Here is a 23,077-nt window from a genome sequence, read left to right on the forward strand (position 1 = left end):
TTATGGTAAATAAGTTGCAGCTTCAATATGAAGCTGTTCCAAAAAAAAGGCAAAAACCTGCTTTTCACGTGCTAAGGTATCTTGGCAAGAATGCCATTAAATGCAGTAAGGAATTTAAGATAGCAAGAATAAAACATTAACAAAAGCTAAACATTACAGCCTAAACAAAATGCATACAAAAAATAACTATCACTGGTTACATAAAATTTTCTTGACTGGTTACAACGTAACAGTATAAAACATGCATTTTAAGAATCTTCAGCTATCAAGTTCAAAAAAGTACCAGTGTCTATTTGAAATCACTCCTCTCCAAAGCCAAAGTGTAGTCAAAATTAATTCAAATGTTTTAACACATTCTAATGCTAAAAATCATTCAGTATTATTGAAGTGGAGGTAAATCCCAGAGCTTCTGGGGCTTTCTCGTGCTGCAGAGGCTGTATCTCTGGTTTACTCAAGGCAGCATCCGACAGGGTCCAAGGATGTCACTAAGCTCAACGAAAGGCAAGACTGCTGTACCCAGCTCTCACCTCCCTGTGAAGCATGGCTACTGTGTCTGCAAAAACAGGATGTGTGAGGATAAAAGGCACGCTATTCTGCTAGCTAAAGAAATAGCAAACCAGCCCCCCAACCCTAAAAGCTCCTTCCCCAGGTAAGTAAAAGTATACAAGGGAAAAAAAATTAAAATACACTTATCTACAGAGTAAGGATTTTTAAATATCAATGTAATCCCTACTTCAAAAACGTTAACTAGTCATCTAGTCATTTCTGATGCTATCTTAATGATGTATCCAGATTCAATATCTGATGATTCATCATTACATTACTTCTAGTCAAAAATATTAACTTTATTCCCAAATATGAACCACTAGTCCGACTGCAGTGTATTATCTCCCAGAGCTATTAAGCAATGGAAGAGAAAAAGACAGATATTCAAGCAGCAGGCAACTATTACGGCCCTTTCACAGCGGCATCTGAATGGCTACTGAATAGTCCAGGAATAATTCTAAAAACAAGAAAATTCATGCATTTTAGTAAATATGCCATAATTTTCACAGTTGAAATCTCCTCAGACATTGCACTTTCTTTGTAAGAGACTCCTGATTTTTCTCAATGTTACGATGAGCCAGGACTTGAACTAGCAGTCTTCTTTTTCTTTTTCTTACTGTGTTTCTTATGCTTCTTTTTCTTTCTTATTTTTTCCTCCTCAATATAATAATCTGATTCTGATGACTCAGATGATATAGGTTTATCTTCAGGATACATCTTTCTCTTTTTGCCGAGTCCTTTAATGTCCTTTTCTTTCTCAGTTGCATCCTTTGACTTCTTTTTCTTTTTTAAGCTATCCTTACTGTCTGATTCGGTGTCTGACATGGAGCTTTCCGAAGATTTATGGGAACGGTTCTTCTTTTTCTTTTTTCTTTTTCCTTGTTTCTTATCCTCATCTTCAGAATCTGAAGAACTGCTGGAAGAATCAGAGCTTGATGAAGAAGAAGATGAATACCTACCAGATTTCTTCTTTTCTTTTTTCTTTCTCTGTCTTTTTTTGGATGAGCTCTCACTTCCACTTAATAATTTCTCTCTGTGTCTTTCTAGTTCTTTCTTCCAGTTCTCATTCATTTTTTCTTCAAATTCAGCCAATGCCTTGGAGCCTTTCTTTTTCTTTTCTAGTTGTTCTTTCACTTCTTCCCAGGTAGGCCTTGGTCGATTCAGATAATCTTGGATCGTTGGCCCTGAAGACTGGATTGGACCCCTTGATCTGGCCATTGCTATTGGGTTCATATAGGCCACCCGATTGTCCCGCTTCCCCATGGTGCTGGACTGACTTGGAATCATATTTCAACCAATAGGACTCAGCCTTTCCACATCCAATCAGAGTTGTGCAGTTATAGCCTCATTAGAATCTCCATCGACCAATCAGAGTGGCTCCATTCTGACCAATCAGGACAGTGCTTTATGGACCAATGAAACGGTGACGATTTGATACCTCATTTGCATGAAGGCGGACCAATCAGGGAATAGCAGCGGGGACTTCTGTCTATATAAGTAAGTTCCCCTCTCACTAGACACGAGCACTTTCGTTTCTCACCGAACGGTGAGGGTCGTGGCTGCTGGGCTGGAGCTGAAAGCGTGACGATGTCTTCCTGCAGTAGAGCGGAGCGGCCCGGCGGCGGGGCGGCGCGGCGGAGCGGCGCGGCGGAGCGGAGCGGAGCGGCGCGGCGGAGCGGCGGAGCGGCGGAGCGGAGGAGAGCGGCGGAGCGGAGGAGAGCGGCGGAGCGGAGGAGAGCGGTGGAGCGGAGCGGAGCGGCGGGGAGCGGCGGAGCGGAGCGGCCCGGAGCGGCGTGCCTGGCTAGGGGCCTTCTCGCACCCATGCTGTTTCACAGCTTGCTGTTTCATGTTGAGCCGTTGCACAGCTATGCTATAGCACATTTAAGCTGTTGGACTTGCATAGTTTTTTTAAACATTCTTCTCAGCTCTGGTCTGGTCGAGACTGTTCTGCTCCAGTCCGGTCCGCCAAGATGGCTCCACTCTGGTCTGGGGAGACGTCTTTGGCGTCTCAGCTCCAGCCATGGCTGCACATTCTTAGGGGGAAAGGGGAAGCGCGCTCTCACGTACCCAAGGGATTCCCCTAGCCCTTCGCCCAGACTTCCAGAGAGCTCTGGTGGAACTGTTCAGGCCACAACCCCTCCCTCCCACCTTCAGGCTCCCCGATAGTCAAGCTGCAAGTCAGGCTTTTGTCAGGAGGTGGCACCTACGTACCGTTTTCACATTTCTCTACACGGAAGTTTATTCAAAGAGCAAACATATAATACCCTCCCTTAAAATGCAGCCCACGAACCGTATGCAGTGAATGATTCTAATCCTGTCTGGGGAAAAAAAGATAGGTGTAAAAGAAGACAGTAAACACATGCACTCCGGTATCTGCACATGATGAAGCATCCGTTCGCAGTAGTGTGACTTGGCAGTCCGTGATGGGCAGCTCAGGGCAGGCGAGAGGTGCCTGAGAGAGGGTGGGGCTTCAGAGCGGGGTCTTGGCAGCTGTGTCCTTAGTTTTATGGCCTATAGGGGATGACAAACAGTTGGTGGGAGAAGGACTGGGCAGCCTGTACAGGGCTGGGGTTAATGGAGGGTCAGCACCCTGCTCTCTGTTAAGAACTATGTTTGTACACTCCATATTTATCCATCAGACACTGATGGCAAGAGATAAGTCAATGAACGAGATGTAGATTTGGGGTCAACAGCACAGGGAACTGCTTTAATATACATACGAATATTTCAAACAGAATTGGTATCTTAGTAAACAAAGCGTTTCATGATATTTTTTTACTCTTTTCAAGTGTACTTTATCATTAAAAACAAAAAAACAAAAATGGACATAGATGTGATGCCACCTGGTGGCCAGGTCCAGGATTGCAAGCCCGAGAGTCTCTGACCCGGGGCTTCAGCAAGAGGGCAGGGAAGGATGGAAGTTGGGAGCTTGACTTTGTGGAAACAGCCAGCTGTATTCTGGGTATTCACTTAACGGGAGCAAGCCCTCTGTATCCATCACTTTTCTACGAGATAAAAGGCACATTTTCTGGGGTTGGAAGTCTTGAGGTTGGCATCCAGCTCCGGTCTGAACTGAGGGAAAAGCTGGAACTGTGAGCGTGTATTTCAGGTGATAGAGCTAGAAGGGGCACAGAAACACCCACACCCACACACATACACAGAGTCAACCTAATTTTGAAAACTTCCTTTCCCCATGAAATTGAACAAGATGAATACTTCTACAAAGTACTGAAAATACCTGCACATTATCTTTGTCAATCTGTTCACAAATATTTTCTTTCTTCAAAATTTTACCAAAGTACCCTTCTTCCTGAGTACAAGACTGCAAACAACATATGAAAGGATATTTACAACCTGAAATTGTCCTGCGTCTCTCACCAGTCTGACTCCCACCCCATGACCCAAAGGGGTCTGTTGCCATAGAATGGTGCCTCCTTCCGTCAAGCATCACTCTTCTTTTTCAGAGTTTATCTGACTATTCTTGCTGTTTGTTCTGCAAAATAAATTTGATAATCAACTTGTTTAATGACATAAAAAAGCAAATCATGTTTTTATTAGGATCACATTGACTAAAAACTAACTTAGGGAAATTGGCATGTTTATAATTTGAGTCTTCTTACCAAAGAAAATCATATGTCTTTCTATTCGTTCGGGTCTAGATTTTGTTTTATATAGGTTTAGGCATTGCTCCTTAGGTTTGTCCAATCATTTCCTTCTCTTCCTTCATATCTTTTATGTTTTCGTTTGTATGTATGAAAGCCTTGGGTTTCTGATGTTAACAGTTTTACCTGTTACTTTACTAAATTGTCCATTTCTTTATAGTAATGGCGGGGTCCTATTTATAATCCCATCATCAACAAATACAAAGAGATTTCACCACTTTCTTTGCTTCTAATTGCCTGAGATTGTCAAATGAATGGCACGATGCCACCCACACCATGTCAAATATTGAGGACAAAAGTGGTCATTTGCCTTGTCCTTGGCTTTAGCAGGAAGGACTCTGGTGTTTCTCTATTCAGTAGGATGCTAGTTTATTGTCATGTTGGTAAAGTATCCATCAATTCTTCATTTTCTTGAGGTTTTTGTTTTTTATTAAAGCATGAATGAGTGTTATGCTGTTTGATACCTTTCTGCCTATGGAGGTTCTCATGTAATTGTTGCCTTGGCTCTGTTCTCATACTAGACTATATTAATAGATTTCCTGACATCGAAACACCTTTGTGTTCTTGGAATAAGCTCCATAAGGTTGTGATTGATTGATTGATTGATTGATTGATTGATTGATTGATTTTAACAGGACTTTAGTGGGGAACAGTGTGTACTTCCAAGACGGTTTTTTTTTCCCAAGTCAAGTTATTGTCCTTTCAATCTTAGTTGTGGAGGGGGCCGTTCAGCTTCAAGTTGCTGTCTTTTCAGTCTTAGTTGTGGAGGGCGCAGCTCAGCTCCAGGTCCAGTTGCCGTTCCTAGTTGCAGGGGGCGCAGCCCACCATCCCTTGCGGGAGTCGAACCGGCAACCTTGTGGTTGAGAGGACGCGCTCCAACCAACTGAGCCATTCGGGAGCTCAGCGGCAGCTCAGCTCAAGGTGCCGTGTTCAATCTTAGTTGCAGGGGGCGCTGCCCACCATCCCTTGCGGGACTCGAGGAATTGAACTGGCAACCTTGTGGTCGAGAGCCCACTGGCCCATGTGGGAATCGAACCAGCAGCCTTCGGAGTTAGGAGCATGAAGCTCTAACCGCCTGAGCCACTGGGCCGGCCCCGTGATTTATTTTTTATGTGCTGTTCAATGGCGTTTGATAATCTTTTATTTAAGAACATTCCTTCATATTCTTATGTGATATTAGTGTTTAATTCCATTTTTTTGGTGCCCTTTTAGCCATTTAAAAAATAAATTTTAGTGGGATTAGCCAGTGGTGGCTGGATTTACACTTAACTGGAGGTATCTCAAAAATCTGAAAATGGAACTACCTTATGACCCAGCAATTCCACTCCTAGGTATCTATCCAGATAAATCCAAAACTCTAATTCAAAAAAATTTATGCACCCCTATGCTTCTTGCAACACTATACACAATAGCCAAGACATGGAAACAACCGAAATGCCCATCGGTAGACGACTGGATTAAGAAACTGTGGTACATTTATACAATGGAGTATTGCGCAGCCATACATAAAGAAGAAAGAAATCTTACCATTTGCAACAACATGGATGGACCTAGAGAACATTATGTTAAGTGAAATAAGTCAGAGAAAGACAAATACCATATGCTCTCATTTATATGTGGAATCTAAAGAAAAGAATAAATGAATGAACTAATCAGAAACAGTCTCAGAGACATAGAGGAAAAACTGAGGGTTGCTAAATGGGAGTGCAGGTGGGGATAAGGGGGAAGGTGAGGGGATTAGAAAGCACAGTCGGTAACCACAAGATTGCCAAGGGATTATGAAAGTCAATTTGGGGAATGTAATCCATAATGTTGTAAAGCTTTTATAGGGTATTCGGTGGACACTTGTCTCATTAGAGAGACCACCTCAGGGATGATGCAGATGCCTGATCACTGCACTGTACACCTAAAGCTGAAGCTGAACAATAATGAATGTCAACTACAATTTTATATATATATATATATATATATATATATATATATATATATATATATGATTTTATATATGTGCGTGTGTGTGTGTGTGTATAGTTACAAGAAGCAGAGTACAGCAAGAGGAATAGACAGTGGAAATGTAATGGCTGTGTGCGATGTTAGAGGGTAGTGGATGGGGGAAGGGGGGTTGTCACTGTGTGAGGGATATAAATGATAAATGCCTATTACATTGTTTTGTGCTCCTGAAACTAATAAAAAAAAGTTTAAAAAAACAAAACACCCACTAAACATTTGAAATATTTCTATGTGACAGCCTTCAGTGTACTTGGATGAGATACAATTCTATTTGCAATGGAATCTTCAATCAACTTATTTTTTTTCTCCAGGGACATCGTTTTTATTGATCACGAATATTTACTGTTATGTGTTACCTCAAATAACTTAGATACATCAAGTTTGAAATCCTGGTGTTTAAAGGATCCTTTCAGGCCATCAGATAACAATGCATATTTCATGAATGGGATTGCTAGGAGAATGCAAGTTGGACCAGTTTTCAGAGTGAATCTGGAGTAATAAAGAGCTTTTCATTTGAAAAAAGAGGATATGCAATAAAAGATTAGGCACTATGCACCAACTGTTAACACCCACACACAAAAACACTGAGTGATTCAAAAACATGTTGCAGAAGCGTATTTATTGACATGGAAAAACATTCACGATATACAGCTAGTCAGGGAGGAGGGCAAGTTACACACACTATTTACAGTATGATCTTCTTTTAGTTTCTTAATTGTTTAAAAACCTCAAAGCGTATAACCCAGTATTTTCACACACTGAGAAATGAGTAACCTGATGTAGGTAGAATAAACGAGTAATTCCTTACATTAAACAGCTTATAGCAACCCTTGCCTGCCTCCTTTACGTACTAGGAGTGCACATTTCGCAGAGAGAGTGAGGGTGTGTGTATGCGTGATTGCACGTACTGTTATCTTGTGTGTGCATTTCCGCAACTAGATTATAAGTCCAAGGATATTATCTTTTATGCTGTTTGAAGCCACAAATGGATCTAAGCAGATACTAATGAACAAGTTAGCTTACTTAGGATGAACTGGTTCACTAAGTTCTTAAGTGAAACGTTAAGAAGCGTCCCATCGACACAAGGTAAAAATCAACAGGCGTTTTCAGCTCACGATGGAATAGTCATTTAATACCCGCCAAAACGTCTAGCTCAAAGCTGGAGATACTGTGCCACGATACTGTGTTAAAGATGTAACTCACAATATGCACACCGTAACGAACAAAACATTATGCAAGGCTCTTTCAGAAGAGACAGCCTATTATTAGAGTTTGGCGATTGTTCCAAGCGTTCCCTTTTATTTCTGGCTCATTTTACATTGTCTCAATAATCCCTTTAACTTCACGGAAGATGGCCATGAGTGTGTTATAACTCAAGTGATCGACAACTACAATCGAGCCCTTTCTGATATGCTCTTTTATGTTAATAAATATGGCCACGGCACTAACCAGATTGGCTTTTGCTTCTTTCTGGTTGAAGATGAGTTTCAATGCTGCTAATGCCTTTGTATTGATCATGTCTCTGGCTGCAGCTGGGTTCTCAGACAAATTCAACAGTACTTTCAGAACAAGATTTCTGGTTTTACGATTTCCCAGGGACAGCACACGAAAGAGCTCTGAAAAGTAATTGGCAACAATACGGTGATGGTTAGAGTCAGCAGTCAGTTGCCCTAGTATCTTTAATCCAGACTGCTGTCCGGGTGAGTTCAAGGGAAAACACGCCGTTTCCTCACACATGTGCTTGACGTGTAATTCAACCTTGCGCTGTCTTTCATCCCCAGAAGGGGGATTCAGAGTAATTACGGCCTTTTTCCTCATTTCAGAGGAAGGAAAACTGAGCAAGCTTTCAATAAGCGTCACCACACCCACCTCATTGATGAACTCTTGGGCAAATGGATGAACATGAATGACCCCCATTGCAATTTGAGCTATTTTATGAATGAGAGGATCAGTAGTTGACTTAAGTAAGGTAACAAGTTTTTCAAATTCCTCGGAATTCATGTAGCATTCCATTTTGCAAGGGCAAGCAAATGGCTTAATCCCATTCGCCTCCCTGAACCTGATTTGGCGTCTAATCTCCTCTATGGTCTGAATGCAAGGGTCAGAACCAAATGGGCACTCAGGGATAGGCTGTGAGCATGGAGGAGTGCTCATGGAAGAGCACACTGTTGCCACAGGCAAAGAATGAGCATTCTCCTCAGCTGAGGCCAGGACAATATATGAAGGAGGCCTCGTCTCAGATGGGACTTGGGATCTAAATCCTAACACTGCCGGGGTTACAGCAGGGGCTTTGGGCCAGATAGTGACCTCAGACCAGTCCTTGGGCCTATTCTTTTCATTAATTTCATCCACAGGCTGGGGCCTAACTATCTTACTCACGGGTCTCGGATTAGGGTCAAAACTAGTTTCGTCTCCATCCCAAAACCAGTTCCCGATAACGTTCTCTTCCTCCTCCTCCTCAGCCCCTGGCCTAGCCTTGCAGCTAGCCCCAGCCACCACAGGCTCCAGCTTCCCAGCACAGGACGGGGGACCAGGATCAGCTCTTTCTTCATCCTTAGCCCTGGGACGATTACCAGTCTCTTCTCCAGTCCAGAACCCGGAACCAACACTGGTCTCCTCCCCAGCCCGGGAGCAGGCACCAATACCAGCCTTATCTTTACGCATGGACCTGGACTCTGCACTAGCCTCAGCCACACAACGAAACCAAGATACTCCAGTGGCCGCATCTTCAGCTTTGGGACTGAAATTTGCCAGGGATCCTTCTTTCATCTCAATTACAACCTTGTTCTTAGACACTGCCTTCGTCTCTGCCACTGAATCTGCCTGAGACCCTGCTTTGGCTACTGCTTTGGCCGGGATCTTGGCTCCAGGCCTGACTACACCAGCAGCCTCTCTCTTTGCTTCGGCCTCTACACCAGCCTTTTTTGCAGTTTTGGCCTTATTTCTACTCCGAGTCATGGCTGAAGCCGAGTTATATAGGTAGCCCTATACAGTCTTGGCCTTGGCTCTCAACCTGTCCCAGGCCGATGTCTTGACACTCTTTCACTGGGTCAGAGAGAAACTTTGTAGCAACAGTTAGAGTCAACTGGCGGTTCAGCAGGCACGCAGTCCCCTTGCCAAACACACAGCCTCTGTCACTGATACAGACAGAGGGCAGAGGCACTCAGGCCGAGGGAAGGTGATGGGTACTCTTCCGCCACTCCAAGGCCTCCACAGCCACCGCTGGAGACGGACCTGAGGGGGAAGAAGGAAATGGGCTTTGAATCTCTTCCATCTATGCAGGCAGCCACACAGGACATGACAGAGTAGACATGGACTGTGTGGTCGGAGAAGTGGAATCGTAGAAAACTGTTACCTCGTTTTATCCCTTCCACACTCCCATTATCGCCCAACAGTGTCCTGCCCGGGCATTACTACACTCTTTTCTCTGCATTGAATAGTAGCAGGGATGGTGGGAAAGCTTGCTGAAAGGGAGAGAGGCTAAGGAATGCCCAGCCCCCCTGGTATACACCACTACACTCTACAGGTCTATCCAGGTAGGCCGCACACCAACCTGACTGATCTGGTACAATTTCCTCCTCCTTCCTTGCTTCCAATGTTGATAAGCCCTACAGCTGAAATCACAGGCAGACCTAAGGACAAAAACACAGGAGGGATTGGAATGCTGAGTTTTGCTAGGCAGACACGCACTCTGCTTTCTAAACCCAATACCTGCCCTTTTTCAAATCTAGAGCTCTGGTTATACAGTTGACCCTTGGGGTCGACACGTGGGTTAGAGATGCTGACCTCGCGTGCAGCAGAAAACCCATAGACAACTAAAGTCGGCCCTCAGCACATGTGGATTCCCAACCACAGAGCTGAACCTTGAACAATGAGGGTTTGAACTGCAGTCAGTACAACTGCGTGGGTCCACTGAACTGTGGTCACATGAAAAAAAATCCACGTGTAAGTGGACCCGCGCAGTTCAAACCCGTGTCATTCAAGGGTCAACTGTGGAACGACTCTTGCCTCCTTGGTCCTCCTCAGGGCTTCCCTCCCCATTTCCTGGGTATCTATCAATTACCCCATAGGCACAATCCTGGCTCACCCCACACCCATTTCCTATACGCAAATGGGAGGGCAGAGGTGTCTAGAATATTGGGAGACAATGGCTCCAAGATATGATCTGGCCTTACCCACGTGCCAACAGCCAATTCCCACCCCCACTCAAGAGGGGTGCTCATGCTCACACTCACCTTGGATCCAAATGAGTAGTTTTCGTCCTCTTTCTTAATTACATTCAAAGCGAACAGCTACCTACAGGATTTCAACAGGAACCTACAAAGAAACAAGCCTATAGATAGACAAAAAGGCCAAGGAAGGAAAACAGAGGAGACTGAGCGGGCCCAACACTCATGACAAGTGTTATAACATGCTTTCGTAAGTTCAAGGTCAGGTTAAATGTCTCCCACCTGTCTGCTCCTCCCAAATGACTCCCCCTCCATTCCCCTAAGACCTGCAGCTTGTCTACTTACACCTCCCAACTCTGAAGTCAGTCATTTTCCCAGCAGAGGCCACACCTCTCTCGCTGAACAAAAACATGAGGTACCAGAGTGGGCAGTGGAAAACACACAACTGTATTTAGAAAGCAGGCAGTAATGATGATGGGGACGGTTATTTCCACAGCACCCCTGCATGACCCTGCCTTTTCCTCTTCTCCATGCATGCATAGTTCCTACCTCATTCAGCAACTATGCCAGCCAGTCCTCGCAGCAGGGGACCTCTGGAGATGCGGTCCTTCCCACCAAAGAACAGTCCTCTAGCTGCAGAAGAGTCACGCCCTACAGAAAGAGGTAGGGGCATTCAGCCAAACACCAGGAAATTATGTTGATAACGGTAGAAAAAATATCAGGTTGATTAATGGGCAGATACCCAGAATTCAGGTCCTAACATCTCCTTTTCAAGGATCACGAAATAAGAAAAAAAAAACGAAGTCTCCCAACTCCCATGGTTCCTCAGGTATCCACCCTCAGGAACTCCACAACATCTGTGGGACTACCTCTGCACCGTAATGACAGGGACTGTGCCGGGAGGATGGAGATGATGTTTAGGTTTCCAGAACCAGCAAGCAAAGAAGCAGAATGACTTCATGCGTTCTACATTGCTTTTTCCAAAACCGTCCCCTCTATTCTGAACCACCTCCCCCCAGTACCTCAACATATTACAGTGGGCTGGGATGTCGAGAAAACAGATTCCCCAAGGACAAAGGTGGACTAACAGCGCACTCTTTATTTCCATGGACTCCTCCCCCGCCATTTGCTTGCACTTAATTGTGTGCAACATCTAAATACCTAAGGCAATAAAACTGCTGTCTTAAGAGAAGGGTGCACATTTCATTTTGGTGTCTTCTTAATCTACCCACTCGGTCCCCGCTGAAATTGCCAACCTACCGCGCAGACGGCAGACTTTGGCACCAACGAGGCACCTGTGGGAAGGACAGCAAGGACGCGGGGCCCAACAGGCCCCTTTCCAGAATCAGGGCCCGGAGTAGCCAACGCCCCCGCCCCGGCGCCCTCCAGCCCAGCTCCGGCTCAGGGCTCCGCCATTTCTCCCGCAGCAGCAGCAGCAGCAGCAGCCTCCCCCACCGCCCTCTCCCGGAAAGCAGGCAGGGGAGAGGCCGGCGTGGATCGCTTCCCCAGGAGCCCAGGGAGCCTCTCAGGCCACCCCTGGACCTTGGGCCGGGCCCCAGCCCGTCGCTGCCGCAGCCTCCGCGCAGGCGTCCCCCGGAGCTGCGCCCCTCTCTCCGGAACCGGCTCGGACCCGTTCGCCGCCTCCGCCTCCTCGCCAGGATGCCAGGGGCTGGGCGCGGGTCGTAAGCTGGTCGAGAGTGGGGGGCCACCGCCCGCGTGCAGAGCACCCCCACTTGCCTTTCCAGGCTCGGGGCCCGGGTGGTCGGCCTCCCCTCCTCTCGGACCGCCTCACTCGGGTCCTCCCTGCCTTGCGTGCGCACCGAATTGCAAAGAGGCGTCCGGCCCCCGCGCCGCTGCACCAAACCCGGCAGGGGCTGCGCAGGATGCGGCACGAACCGCTGGCCGCGAGGGTGTCGGGAAAGCGGGGCGGAGGGAGGTCGCACCGCTGGGCTCAACGCACCCACCTCTGCCCCGCGCCCTGCAGTTCCGACCCGGAGGGGGCGGGGACGGGAGCAGCCCCAGCCTGTGGGGCGGGTAACGCCAGCCCGCCTCAGGGGACCTCTGCGGCCCCCTGCCGGTACCCCCCACGACGTTTCCCGCCCTATAATCTCTGGGACCCGCGGGCGGGGGTGGGGGTGCAGGATCCGCAGGTCGGGAGCAGCCGCGCCTGAAGCAGCAGCGGTTGGATACAAAGCGCCCCTAGTTGTGTCTGCCCCCCTCCACCTCCACCTCCCCCTTCCTGGCCGCCATCCTTCCTGGACGCTGATGGGAGAGGGGCTGGGAGAATGCTGGCTGGGAACGGACAGGCCATCGAAGGCCAGATCGACCCGGAGGTCCTGAGGTGCCCCCCCCCCAAGTTCTTTCATTGTTCAGGGGCCCAGGGAGGAGAGAACGTGGGGAGGGGGCTGCCATGGAGGCCTCACCACTGCCCCTCTCCTAAAGGCAGACCTAGACCTCTAACCCTGGGAGAGAATCCTGCTCTGCGCCCAGATTCATTCTTGCTGCCACACTACTTTTTTCTCATTCGAAATGCTAACACACGTGTTGCCGTTCTGCGGTCCCCACAGTTGCCCAAGAAAGAGGACCTTTCCCTGTCAGGACCCACACCGGGGGTCATACAATCCTCGCTGTCTGTGACCCCACAGCCAAGTGTCAGGTACCAGGTAGGGACCGTCCTGGTTCCTCTTCCTGTCCTTCGTCTTGTCTTGCAGTCCCATCCAAGCGCTCATGATCTTGGGCAGTGTGCAAATGTGGCAGGGATTAATTAGAAGCAGTTCAGGTCTCGGCCACTTGCCATACACACCTGCGTAGCTTATCCATTAGAGCTGTTAACACAGTAGTCATACATGTTGTTAATTCCCTGATAATCACAAAATCTGCATTACATCTCAGTCTGGTTCTGATGCTTACTCTCTATCCTCGAGCTGTGCCTGCTCTTGTCTTTGGCACGCCTTGTAATTTTTTGTCGAAAGCTGGATATGATGTGTTGGGTAACAGGAACTGAGGTAAACAGACCCTTTGCGAGAAGTTTTGCGTTAGCTGGTTAGCGGTTGAGCTGTGTGTAATGTTTGCTGTGGCTGTAGGTGCCAGGGTCTTCAAATTCCTCTGGTGTCCTTATTTTTGTCTCCCCTCTTAGCTTTGGGCTTCCCTAATTACCCTTTGCACAGACACTCTGTGTGTTGCAGCTCTTTTAGTGGTACTGCACAGCTATTACACTGGAGGCTTGTGTGACAAGGTAAAAACGTGGGGAGAAGTGTTCTATAATCTTACAATTAAATCCCAGGCTTTTGTGGGCCTGTGTCCCTAGGCTGTGACCTTCACAAGTGTTTCTTAGCTTCTTTCTCCTCCTTAGGTGAAAATGGAAGGCTAGAGTGGGCTGGATAGGAAGAATGCCCTTCCCTCTGCTGGGATAAGGCTCTGGCAAAGTCTTTTCCCCTGCGGAGCAGGCCTCTGTCACGGAGAAGGCTCTGGGTGTATTTCACAAGAGCACAATTCCCCTCCCATTGCCAGACCAACTACGGGGTCTGCCTGGGAGCTTCACTGGGAGAACCCGCTGGAGTTCCCATATTTAAAGCCCGCTAAACCTCTAAGACTGCAGGTTGGGTTTCTCACTCTCATACTATTCCACACTCAGCCTCCAGCAGTTTGTCAAAATTACCTGTTTGTCTTCTCACCTGTTTATGTCTCTAGCCATTTCTGTGCTATGTAAGGAGAGCTAGGCTGTGACTCTCCAGATTTGTCTTTCCTCCAGAATTTGGGGTGGTCATTTGCCCTGTGACCTCAGCTCTCTGATGGGTCTAAGGTCTAAGGTCTCTTCACTGATTCTGACTGTTCAGCTTTCTTTCAGGTTATAAGTACAGGAGCAATGTCTTCCAAGCTCTTTACATGTCAGAACTGAATCTGGACGTCTGGCCTGGCCTATGGATTTTAACTGGGTAGCTAAAGATCAGTGAGTGATAAGCTTTTGTCCTCTTATTTTCAGCTGAACTTTACATCTGGGAATAAAGTTGCTCTGCAAATCCTAGCTGCTCCACAATTATTAGCCCTTTCCCTTCCCAGGCGTAGAAAATGTGTGTGGCTCGCACAGCTTGGCATGTCAGCCTCCAAATTCTTAACCTGGAGTGCAGACTAGAATTCCAACTTCCTGAATCAAAGTTCCTTGTGGTGAGGTCGGAGCAACTGTGACTTAACCGTAGGAGAAGAAAGTCACCTCTGTCACCACCAGCACCGAGAGCCAGTTCACCGTACTACGAGGTGCTTGCTTAGACTAGAGTAACCACTTTCTGAGCCCCGGAAGCGCTTTCTAAAAGGAGGCTGCATGGTACAATTGGGGCTCTCTCCTCTGGGCTCTGCTCTGGGACTTGGCCGGACTTCAGAGCCAGGCAGTCCAAACTTTGAATAAGAGACTTTGCCACTAAGTATTTGTGGGGGCAGAGCCCCAGAAAGTAGTTTACAGGCTCTCGGCCTCACGTGGAGGAGTGCTGGCTCGGGTAGTAGATGGCCGTCAGCTGTGCCTGATTGGCCGTCAGCTGTAGCCAGTTAGCCAATTAGACGCCAATATAACTGCTGTGGCTATGCTAGGAGGAGAGAAGAAGAATGGGGGCTAGTAAGAAGATGGTGGCTGGGCTGGCAAGAAGATGGCGGTTTGAGGACAGTGTGGATCCAGCCTCCAGTGAGAGTATAGTGCCGCCAGAGAGAATATAGTGGTATGACTCCCCTACCTATGGCTCCGTGGGTGTTCCTTTTTGGCCTCACCATATCCTGCGTTCTTGTATGGGGAGCGGGAGCAGAGACCCCGCAGGCCGCCCCGCATGACAAATGGCGCAGCGAGCAGGGTCTCCCGCACGACAGTATTTGTGTCACATTGGAAAAGGTACTCCATGTCCCTCACAGGATTCTCATGCACACTGAATGAGAAACTGTCTGATATTCTGAAATACCTGCATGTATCAGGTCTCTCTAGTTCCTTTTAAAATTGTGATCTAGTCATATTATGGGGTAGGCTGGGGTAAGCAGGAAAGAGTTGATGAGAACTCCGTGGTGGCTCTTAGAGGTCACGAAAGCTAAGACATTGCCGCTGTACTCTTTGTGACTGTCACCTCAGTACTCTGTATACTGTTCTGCTTCCCATAATTACGAAAAGAACATCATCTTTGTGTAAGTATGCCCTCCTCCTCCTCCTCTTCCCCCTCCTCCTCCTCCTCCTCCTCCTCCTCCTCCTCCTCCTCCTCCTCCTCGTAGTCACGTACCACAGGGGGCCTGATCCCGGTTCCAGGGGTCAGTCTGCTTGGTCTAGGGGTAATCCATTGCCTTGGTACTCCCTGGTTCAGGAAGGGGTGGTGATCTAACTCTGCTCAATGGGACATTAGGAGAAGACTGCAGGACTTCTGAGGATAGTGTCCTCACTCATAAGAAAAGGCCATCGGGAAAGATTGTCTCCTTTTCTTCCTCAGGAACTTGCTTGTGTCCTAGAATTATTGCGACCATCAAGCTTCCAGCCTTAGGATGGAGGCCGATACTGTGAATGGCAGGAGGAGGAGATGGAAAAACAGCCGAGTCCTTAACTGAATCAAACAACCATCGAGGCCTCAGTACTTCCAGTCTGTGGATAATAAATTTCCTTATTCAGTTAGTTTTAGTTAAGTTCCTTGTTATATGAAAATGGAACAAACTTAAATGACATGTATGTTCAGGCACAAAACAACTCATCAGTGAGTAACAGTTCCTGACTTTTGTCTGTCAGTAAGCACCTACTTCTTAAAACCAGTGGCAGAGCTCATGTTCCCAGGTGAAAGGAAAATGTAGATTCTGACCGCCTTGCCTAATGAATGACTGCCAGAGGTCTGACAGCGGTGATTGGCTTCTGTTGTAGACTGAAAAGGAAAGCTTCAGGCAGAAAACCCAGATCCTGACCTTTCTAGGGGCTTAGGAGGTACATTAAATACTTGAGCTCCTAGATAAGCCTGGTTTCAGTTCGGAGAGTCATTGTGTGAAAGTGCACCCTTATGAAATGTCCATGACGTAAAGATATCAGAGCTATCTGCTTTCAATTCAGGGGGCTGTACTGAGGTTGAGCAAGATAAATGCAGTGTCAACAGTTAGAAAGGTTGGAGAACTTTCCCCAGGCATACTGCACCAAACAACACAGGCGTCAAAAGAGGCGGATATTTCAAGAGCTGGGATTTTGCCAGGACAGTGGAGCCAGGCACTGCAGGACACGGTAGGCCAGTAGTAAAAATGATGGACTGCAATGGACCATTAAGTTGGGAAGGAAGGAAAAGCTGGAGTAGGGTGATACACTAGGAGAACAGGATAAGGGACAGGAGGTCTGACACACTCCGGTTTAAGTGTCTTTTTGATGAATAAAGCACTTTGCTACAAACTGTAAGGAACAGAAAATCTGACGAAGATAGTGACAGTGACGATGGCAGCTTTTAGTGACCATTAGCACTAGACGGATACAGATGTAGCCTAATGGTGATGCACGCTGGCTCCAGATTGAAACTACAAAGGCTTCAGTCTCAGTTCTTCTGTTAACCAACTCAGTGAGCTTGGCCAAGTTACTTAACCAGTCTGTGCCCCAGCTTCCCCACATCGAGAACGGAGACAACAACGGCATCTACTCCATAAGTTTGTTTTGAGAATAAAATAGGTCAATGCATTTAGAAGAGCAGCTGGTACACGTAAAGCACCCAATACATTTTAATATCAACAGTAGTTACTATCATAAGCAGTAAAAGGCTCAGGTGTTCCCGTCAGACAGAAGGGTTTGATTTACACTTCCAGAGTCTAAGTTTCTTCCTCTCTGCTACCTGTCCCTCAACACTAGTTCTGCCTATTTCACTAAAAAAACAAAACAAAACAAAAAAAACGACAACAACAACAACAACAACAAAAAACCTCTCTAGAACATGGTATAAAGAAACGAAAGCTTAAATCGGGGCAAATAAAATACTGTGTAAGTATACAGGAGGGAGGAATTACTTCCTACCAAGGGGCAAAGAGTAAGGGTGAGGGTGTCAGAAAGACTTCAAACACACCTAGCATTTGAGCTGAGCCTAAAAGGATGAGTATGTTTCCCGTAGGCAGAGAACGACTGCGAGAGCACTGAAGATTGCGTGAACAGCGTGGGGAAAGGCACGGAAGTAGTCAAGCAGAGGAGGGCTTGGACTAATTGTCCGGCAAGGATGTAAGAAGATACCTTGCCTTCATCTATGACTGAAGAGATGACAATTCCAGTCTAACTTTATCCCCACCCAGGCAGCAGCACTTTAGGTCAAATGACATCTGAATGGACCCTGATATTTATTCCATAAGCTAGCCCGTAATATTTATCCAGAAAGGGGACAGAAACAAAAGAGCCACACGAGTGATGAGGTTTTTACTTCAACTACACTCCCGAAAAACATGAGGGATGATCGTGGCCAAGGAGTGAACAGAACAGAGATAATCACCTTCATTCTTGGACACACACACACACACACACCAGTCACCCTGCCCTCTGGCTGAGACTGAAAAAACCCACAGGTGTGAACTGGTTAAGTATCTGCTTCGGGATGCCCATGGGACTTAGAGGTAGTCGGCTAGCCCACAATGTGAAGGTCTCCAAATATAAATGCAGAACCCCCAGCAGGACTTCTAAGCTGAGGGAGCGCTGATAAGAAAAAAAAATGATAGAGGACTTTAAAGATCATCTAAATGCAGGGATATGTCACAAAAACATAGGCTGCTTTTTCACCCATAATATACGGGTGGACTCTGCCTCCTTCACTTTATCTTGTTTATGTACGATGCACAGGGTCAGAGGTAGGTTTACAGATATTAATCTAGGGGTGGATGCTAAAAATAGGGACACGACACCATTGTTGTGACATCAGTTCTTTGACACCAACCACCTGAAGGTAGCATCAGACTCCACAGATTTAAAGGGGCAGTCCCCAACAATACTGTCCCCCTTCAGAAAAGATGCCAGTTACAAGTCTTTGGGGGGCCACCCATACTTCTGACTGACCAGTTATAAATTCAGCGGTTCCCATGACCCCCTCAGGTTTGATAATTTACTAGAACGACTCACAGAATTCACTAAAAGTGCTATTCTTCGAATTACAGTTTTATTACAAAGGATACACATAGGACAAGGTCTGCAAGGGTCTTAGACACACAGCTGCCATGCCCTCTTCCCACGGGTTCCGGGCATATCCCCCTGCCCGGATATCAGTGTGTTTACCAACCAGGAAGCTCCACAAAGCCCAGAGTTTTCACTGGGGATTTCATATGTAAGCACAATTAAATCACTGGCCACCTGACTGAACCCCAAATCCAGCCCTCCTTCCTGCAGTGGCCAAAGTTCCAACTCTAATCACATGGTTGGTCCTTCTGGTGACCAGGCCACATCATGAGGCCATCTAAGGGCCCACCAGAGATCGGTTCATTAGCGTAACAAAGACACTCCTATCACTCAAGGATTCCCAAGGATTTTGAAGCTCTGTGCCAGGAACCAGGGAGAAAGGCTAGATCTATTCTTTCTATACCACACCACGTTTGAGGTATTTCTTCTCCTATGTCAAACTCTAAAAACACACAGTGTAGACACAGACCAGCGACAACAGAGCCTGAGTGGAAAGACCACAACCTCAACATTGGCCCCCACCCTTAGATTACCTTAATTCTGGAGTGTGGAGGAAAGACGATAACCAAGGAGGCAGGGGTAAGAGAGGAGGAGGTAGTCCTAGGCCTCAGTCTGTAATTTTACCCCACATGCCCACTGTTCAATCCTAGCTTTTCAATGTAAACAGGAGGGCCTGAAGTCGTATTACAGCAGCGTTTCAGCCTATACTGAGGATAAAAATAAGGATATGAGCAGGCTTAGGAAAAGTAATTACTTCCTAAACTGCCTTAGTAGCCAGCCTTGGGGCATCAGGGGGGTAATATTCTGTTAGAGAGAGGACAAGGACTTACCAAGGGCTGCTACCTAGGATGAGAACACGGGGACAAGCCCTAAGAATCGGACAGAGAGCAAAACACACGGAAGAGAGCCAAGTGTCTGCAGAGGGGAACCTATGAGACCAGGCATAAAGCAGTTCCTGCAGGTGTTTCCCAGAAAGAGCCTGCCCTGCGACCCAGGAATGAAAGGGGAGGGAGCCTCAGACGGAGTCGCGACTGCTGTGTCCCCAGATGGGGGAGGAAGACGCTGCCTGGGGCCGAGATCCAGAGATCCTCTTGGGGGTTGAGAAGCCTGGCAGTATCCCAGTGAGAAATCCTGTGAAGGGCCCACCGCATCTAGGTTCCCTCCTCCTGAGTCTGTCCGCCTCCCTCTTCCCTAGAGCTGCCCAGATTTGGGTTCGTTCCTCTGCCGCATCTCCAAGCAGCTGGAGCCTGGGAGCACAGGGCAGGCTACTCTCCCCTCCGTCGCCCCCAGCCTACCCCAATTCCGAGCCGGTCTCAGCCACCCCCATCGTCAGGAACAGACAGACCGCGTAGAGAGCGAGTGGCGAACAGCTGGGAGGACAGGGGTGTTGCGCGAGGTCCCCATCGTCACACCTGCTTTTCCAGAGCCAGTGGCATCAGTGGTTTACACGAACTGGGCGTCCACGAAGGTCACTTCACCGCCCCCTCTCTCTGGGCTTCCCTGAAGCCCACTGCCTCCACGTGTCGTCCACCTCCCCCACCCACACCCAGAAACGCAGCCCGAAAGACCGCTGGGCGGGGAGCGGGGAGCGGGGAGCGGGGTCGGGGTCGGGGGGGGGGGGCGTTCAGAAGGCAGGAGGGGGCGGGAGGGTCCGAGGCACTTACTTCCCCCGGATCTAGTCTCAGCCACCACGTCCCGCGGGTGCCATTTCGGGGCCTGGCACCCACCTGGGCCGCCAGCGAGCGATCGCCGCTTCTCTCCGCGTGTGCCTCCCTCCCGAGGCAGGGTGACTTCCTGCCCCTTGAGCTCGGGGACAACAGACAGACCCTGCTAAGACGCTCGCGACCGGCCGCGGGGCTGTGTCCTCTACCAACAAAGGCTGCAGCTCTGGCCGCTCGAGAGAGTCGTTTCCAGGCTAGTGCGCGCGGCGACACAGACCCCCGCCCCACGCACCCCCCCTAGCATCCTCCCGCTCCTCCCGCGGCCGTCGGCCAGTCGTCACGCGGACGTCCTTCCCGTCTCTTTTGCGTGGGACACACCTCGAGGCCCGCCCCACGGAGGGCGCGGTCACGTGACCCGCCGCCGGCCCACGTGACCGCGCGGGCAGCCCGTCTGCCGCAGCTGCAGCCCCGGGACAGACGCTTCTGCTTGGGAGGTTGAGCTGCTCGCGAGCGGAACCTGCGGCTCCTGACCGTGGCGAAGACCGGCAGCTGAGGAAGGCGGCGTAGGGAGCCCGCGCTTCCAGCCCGAGGCCTGGCCGTTGCCCTGTCGGAGCCCGGCGCTGGCGGGGGAGCATTCGATGACGGCTTTGGAGACCATCTGACTTTGAATGTTCTCTGTAAAACTCGGGGCGACATGTGAAAACACACACAGGATCCATCCTGAAAAATCTTGATATGCAAAATAACGCTGAAACGCCAATTTCCAGCAGCGGGATGATCCCTGTTAACACTTGTGGTTTGTGAAGGGAGGCAAAACTGCTCCTTTGCCCTAGTTCCACAAATCTCGCATACTAGAAAGGGAGAAAAAAGCATGCTGCACTGCCAGAAAAGTTACACAAAACTTGGGTAAGGACAGCACAGGTTGCTGGATATTATTTCAGTTCAGTGCTCTGCTTCACTTTCTTTTTCTTTTTCTTTTTTCCCCCAGTTTATTGGGGTGACAATTGTTAGTGAAATTACATAGATTTCAGGTGTACAATTCTGTATTACATCATCTATAAATCCCATTGTGTGTTCACCACCCAGAGTCAGTTCTCCTTCCATCACCATATATTTGATCCCCTTACCCTCATCTCCCACCCCCCTCCCCCCTTACCCTCTGGTAACCACTAAACTATTGTCTGTGTCTATGAGTTTTTGTTTCTTATTTGTTTGTTTTGTTCTTTTGTTGTTTTTGGTTCATATACCACATATCAGTGAAATTATATGGTTCTCTGCTTTTTCCGTCTGACTTATTTCGCTTAGCATTATAATCTCAAGATCCATCCATGTTGTCACAAATGGTCCTATTTCATCTTTCCTTATGCCGAATTGTGTACATATACCACAACTTCTTTATCCATTCATCTGTCGGAGGACATTTTGGTTGTATCCATGTCTTGGCCACCATAAATAAAGCTGCAGTGAACATTGGAGCACACGTGTCTTTATGTACAAATGTTTTCAGATTTTTTGGGTAGATACCCAGGAGAAGGATTGCTGTGTCATATGGTAATTCTATTTGTAATTTTTTTGAGGAATTGACCCAGCATGTTTTCTACACTGAGAGGCTGGTGTTAACTGGTAGATATTTTGTCAGATACTGGAAATGGCTTATGTCCAGTGGAACACATAACATCCATGGTTACAAATGATTGCACTTAAGATATTAACTAGTTTTGTATTTAAGCCAGCAATGTTATCCTAAGATTTATGAATCTTCTATGTGTATGTAAAATTTAGCATTATTTTGTTTTTATTGTGACTATACTGTGTATGCTGTATGCACACATATCTCCTTCAACCACTTTTGTAATCTTAGCAGTTCTTCATTGTGTTGAAAAGTCTTTCAAATGTTCATTTCTAATTTATGAGTCATAATTTTACCTTCTCAACAATTAACAGCATCCTCAGACAAAACAGAAATAACATTTTCACTGTGCCTAAAAAATAATAAAACCTATTTTGCACAAGTCTGGATTCCCTCTCCAAACCAACTCTACCCCTGAGTTCTGTGATTTCTATCTGAAAGTATGGCATGACCTTTTTACTTATTAATGTGGAAGATACAAAAGTTACCATTTTAAAGTGTACAATTCAGTGGTATTAACTACATTCACAATGTTGTGCAACCATTGCCACTGTCAATTTCCAGAACTCTGCTGTCACTCCAAAAGGAAATGTTATGATCTTTTGAATGTAATAGTCATGTAAAAAAAAAATGCATCTTTGTACAGTCGAGAGACTAATATAAACATAGCAACCTTGATAATTTTTCTTTAAACATTTCATTTAAAAAGCTAGCCTTCCTTAAATCTCATTCCCTTCCAGCTTTTATAAGTGGTTTTATCTCTCTAACAATTCTTTCTAATGCATAATGTTTATTCATTTATATAACTGTATCCTTTCGAACATGTCTCCCTATGACTCGAGGCACTAGCTGTAAGCATGTTTGTTGTGCGGTGCGGCCTGCGGGGTCTCTGCTCCCGCTCCCCACACAAGAATGCAGGATACAGTGAGGCCAAAAAGGAACACCCACGGAGCCATAAGTAGGGTAGTCATACCACTATATTCTCGCTGGTGGCTGGGTTGGAGAAACAGGAAACAGGAGCCACACAATTCTCAACCCTCATTGCACTGCTTGCAGGCTCAGTCACCATCTTCTTGCTAGCCCCCACTTTTTCTCTGCTAGCCTAGCCACAGCAGTTATATTAGTGGCCAATGGCTCACTGGTTACAGCTGACGGCCAACTAGCCACAGCTGATGGCCATGCAATCACAGTCGATGGCCATTTACTACCTGAGCCAGCACCTTTCTATGTGAGGCCGAGAGCCTGGAAACTGCTTTCTGGGGCTCTGTCCC

The 23,077-nt window shown here is 47.4% G+C and overlaps 2 protein-coding genes across 15 annotated transcripts; both read right to left on the bottom strand.

Moving 5' to 3' along the window:
- Positions 1 to 946: 946 nt before the first annotated feature.
- Positions 947 to 1,845, bottom strand: LOC148754642 (protein FAM133B-like). The gene has a single exon (XM_088795193.1). The coding sequence runs from the start codon at positions 1,831 to 1,833 to the stop codon at positions 1,114 to 1,116; it is 720 nt and encodes a 239-aa protein (XP_088651319.1). The 5' UTR covers positions 1,834 to 1,845; the 3' UTR covers positions 947 to 1,113.
- A 4,973-nt stretch (positions 1,846 to 6,818) lies between these two features.
- On the bottom strand, positions 6,819 to 20,559 carry LOC148754643 (G protein-coupled receptor associated sorting protein 3-like). Of its 14 annotated transcripts, none has more exons than XM_088795177.1 (6): positions 20,180 to 20,533; positions 10,937 to 11,038; positions 10,733 to 10,832; positions 10,454 to 10,535; positions 9,772 to 9,850; positions 6,819 to 9,452 (listed from the first exon to the last, which is right to left on the bottom strand). In XM_088795177.1, exon 6 carries the CDS (start codon positions 9,174 to 9,176, stop codon positions 7,533 to 7,535), a length of 1,644 nt encoding a protein of 547 aa, XP_088651303.1. In that variant the 5' UTR covers positions 9,177 to 9,452; positions 9,772 to 9,850; positions 10,454 to 10,535; positions 10,733 to 10,832; positions 10,937 to 11,038; positions 20,180 to 20,533; the 3' UTR covers positions 6,819 to 7,532. The 14 variants fall into 14 exon arrangements, with proteins under 14 accessions (XP_088651303.1, XP_088651304.1, XP_088651306.1 ...); XM_088795178.1 differs by lacking the exon at positions 20,180 to 20,533 and adding an exon at positions 12,125 to 12,364; XM_088795180.1 differs by lacking the exon at positions 20,180 to 20,533 and adding an exon at positions 11,648 to 12,108.
- Positions 20,560 to 23,077: the final 2,518 nt, after the last annotated feature.

Source organism: Rhinolophus sinicus, chromosome 18 (genome assembly GCF_057876585.1).
Source record: "Rhinolophus sinicus isolate RSI-liver-muscle chromosome 18, RSI-T2T, whole genome shotgun sequence".
NCBI lineage: Eukaryota > Metazoa > Chordata > Mammalia > Chiroptera > Rhinolophidae > Rhinolophus > Rhinolophus sinicus.

Bases quoted from the DNA above. Each gene is read 5' to 3' on its own strand.
- LOC148754642 (XM_088795193.1), bottom strand. From the start codon at position 1,833: ATGATTCCAAGTCAGTCCAGCACCATGGGGAAGCGGGACAATCGGGTG.
- LOC148754643 (XM_088795169.1), bottom strand. From the start codon at position 9,176: ATGACTCGGAGTAGAAATAAGGCCAAAACTGCAAAAAAGGCTGGTGTA.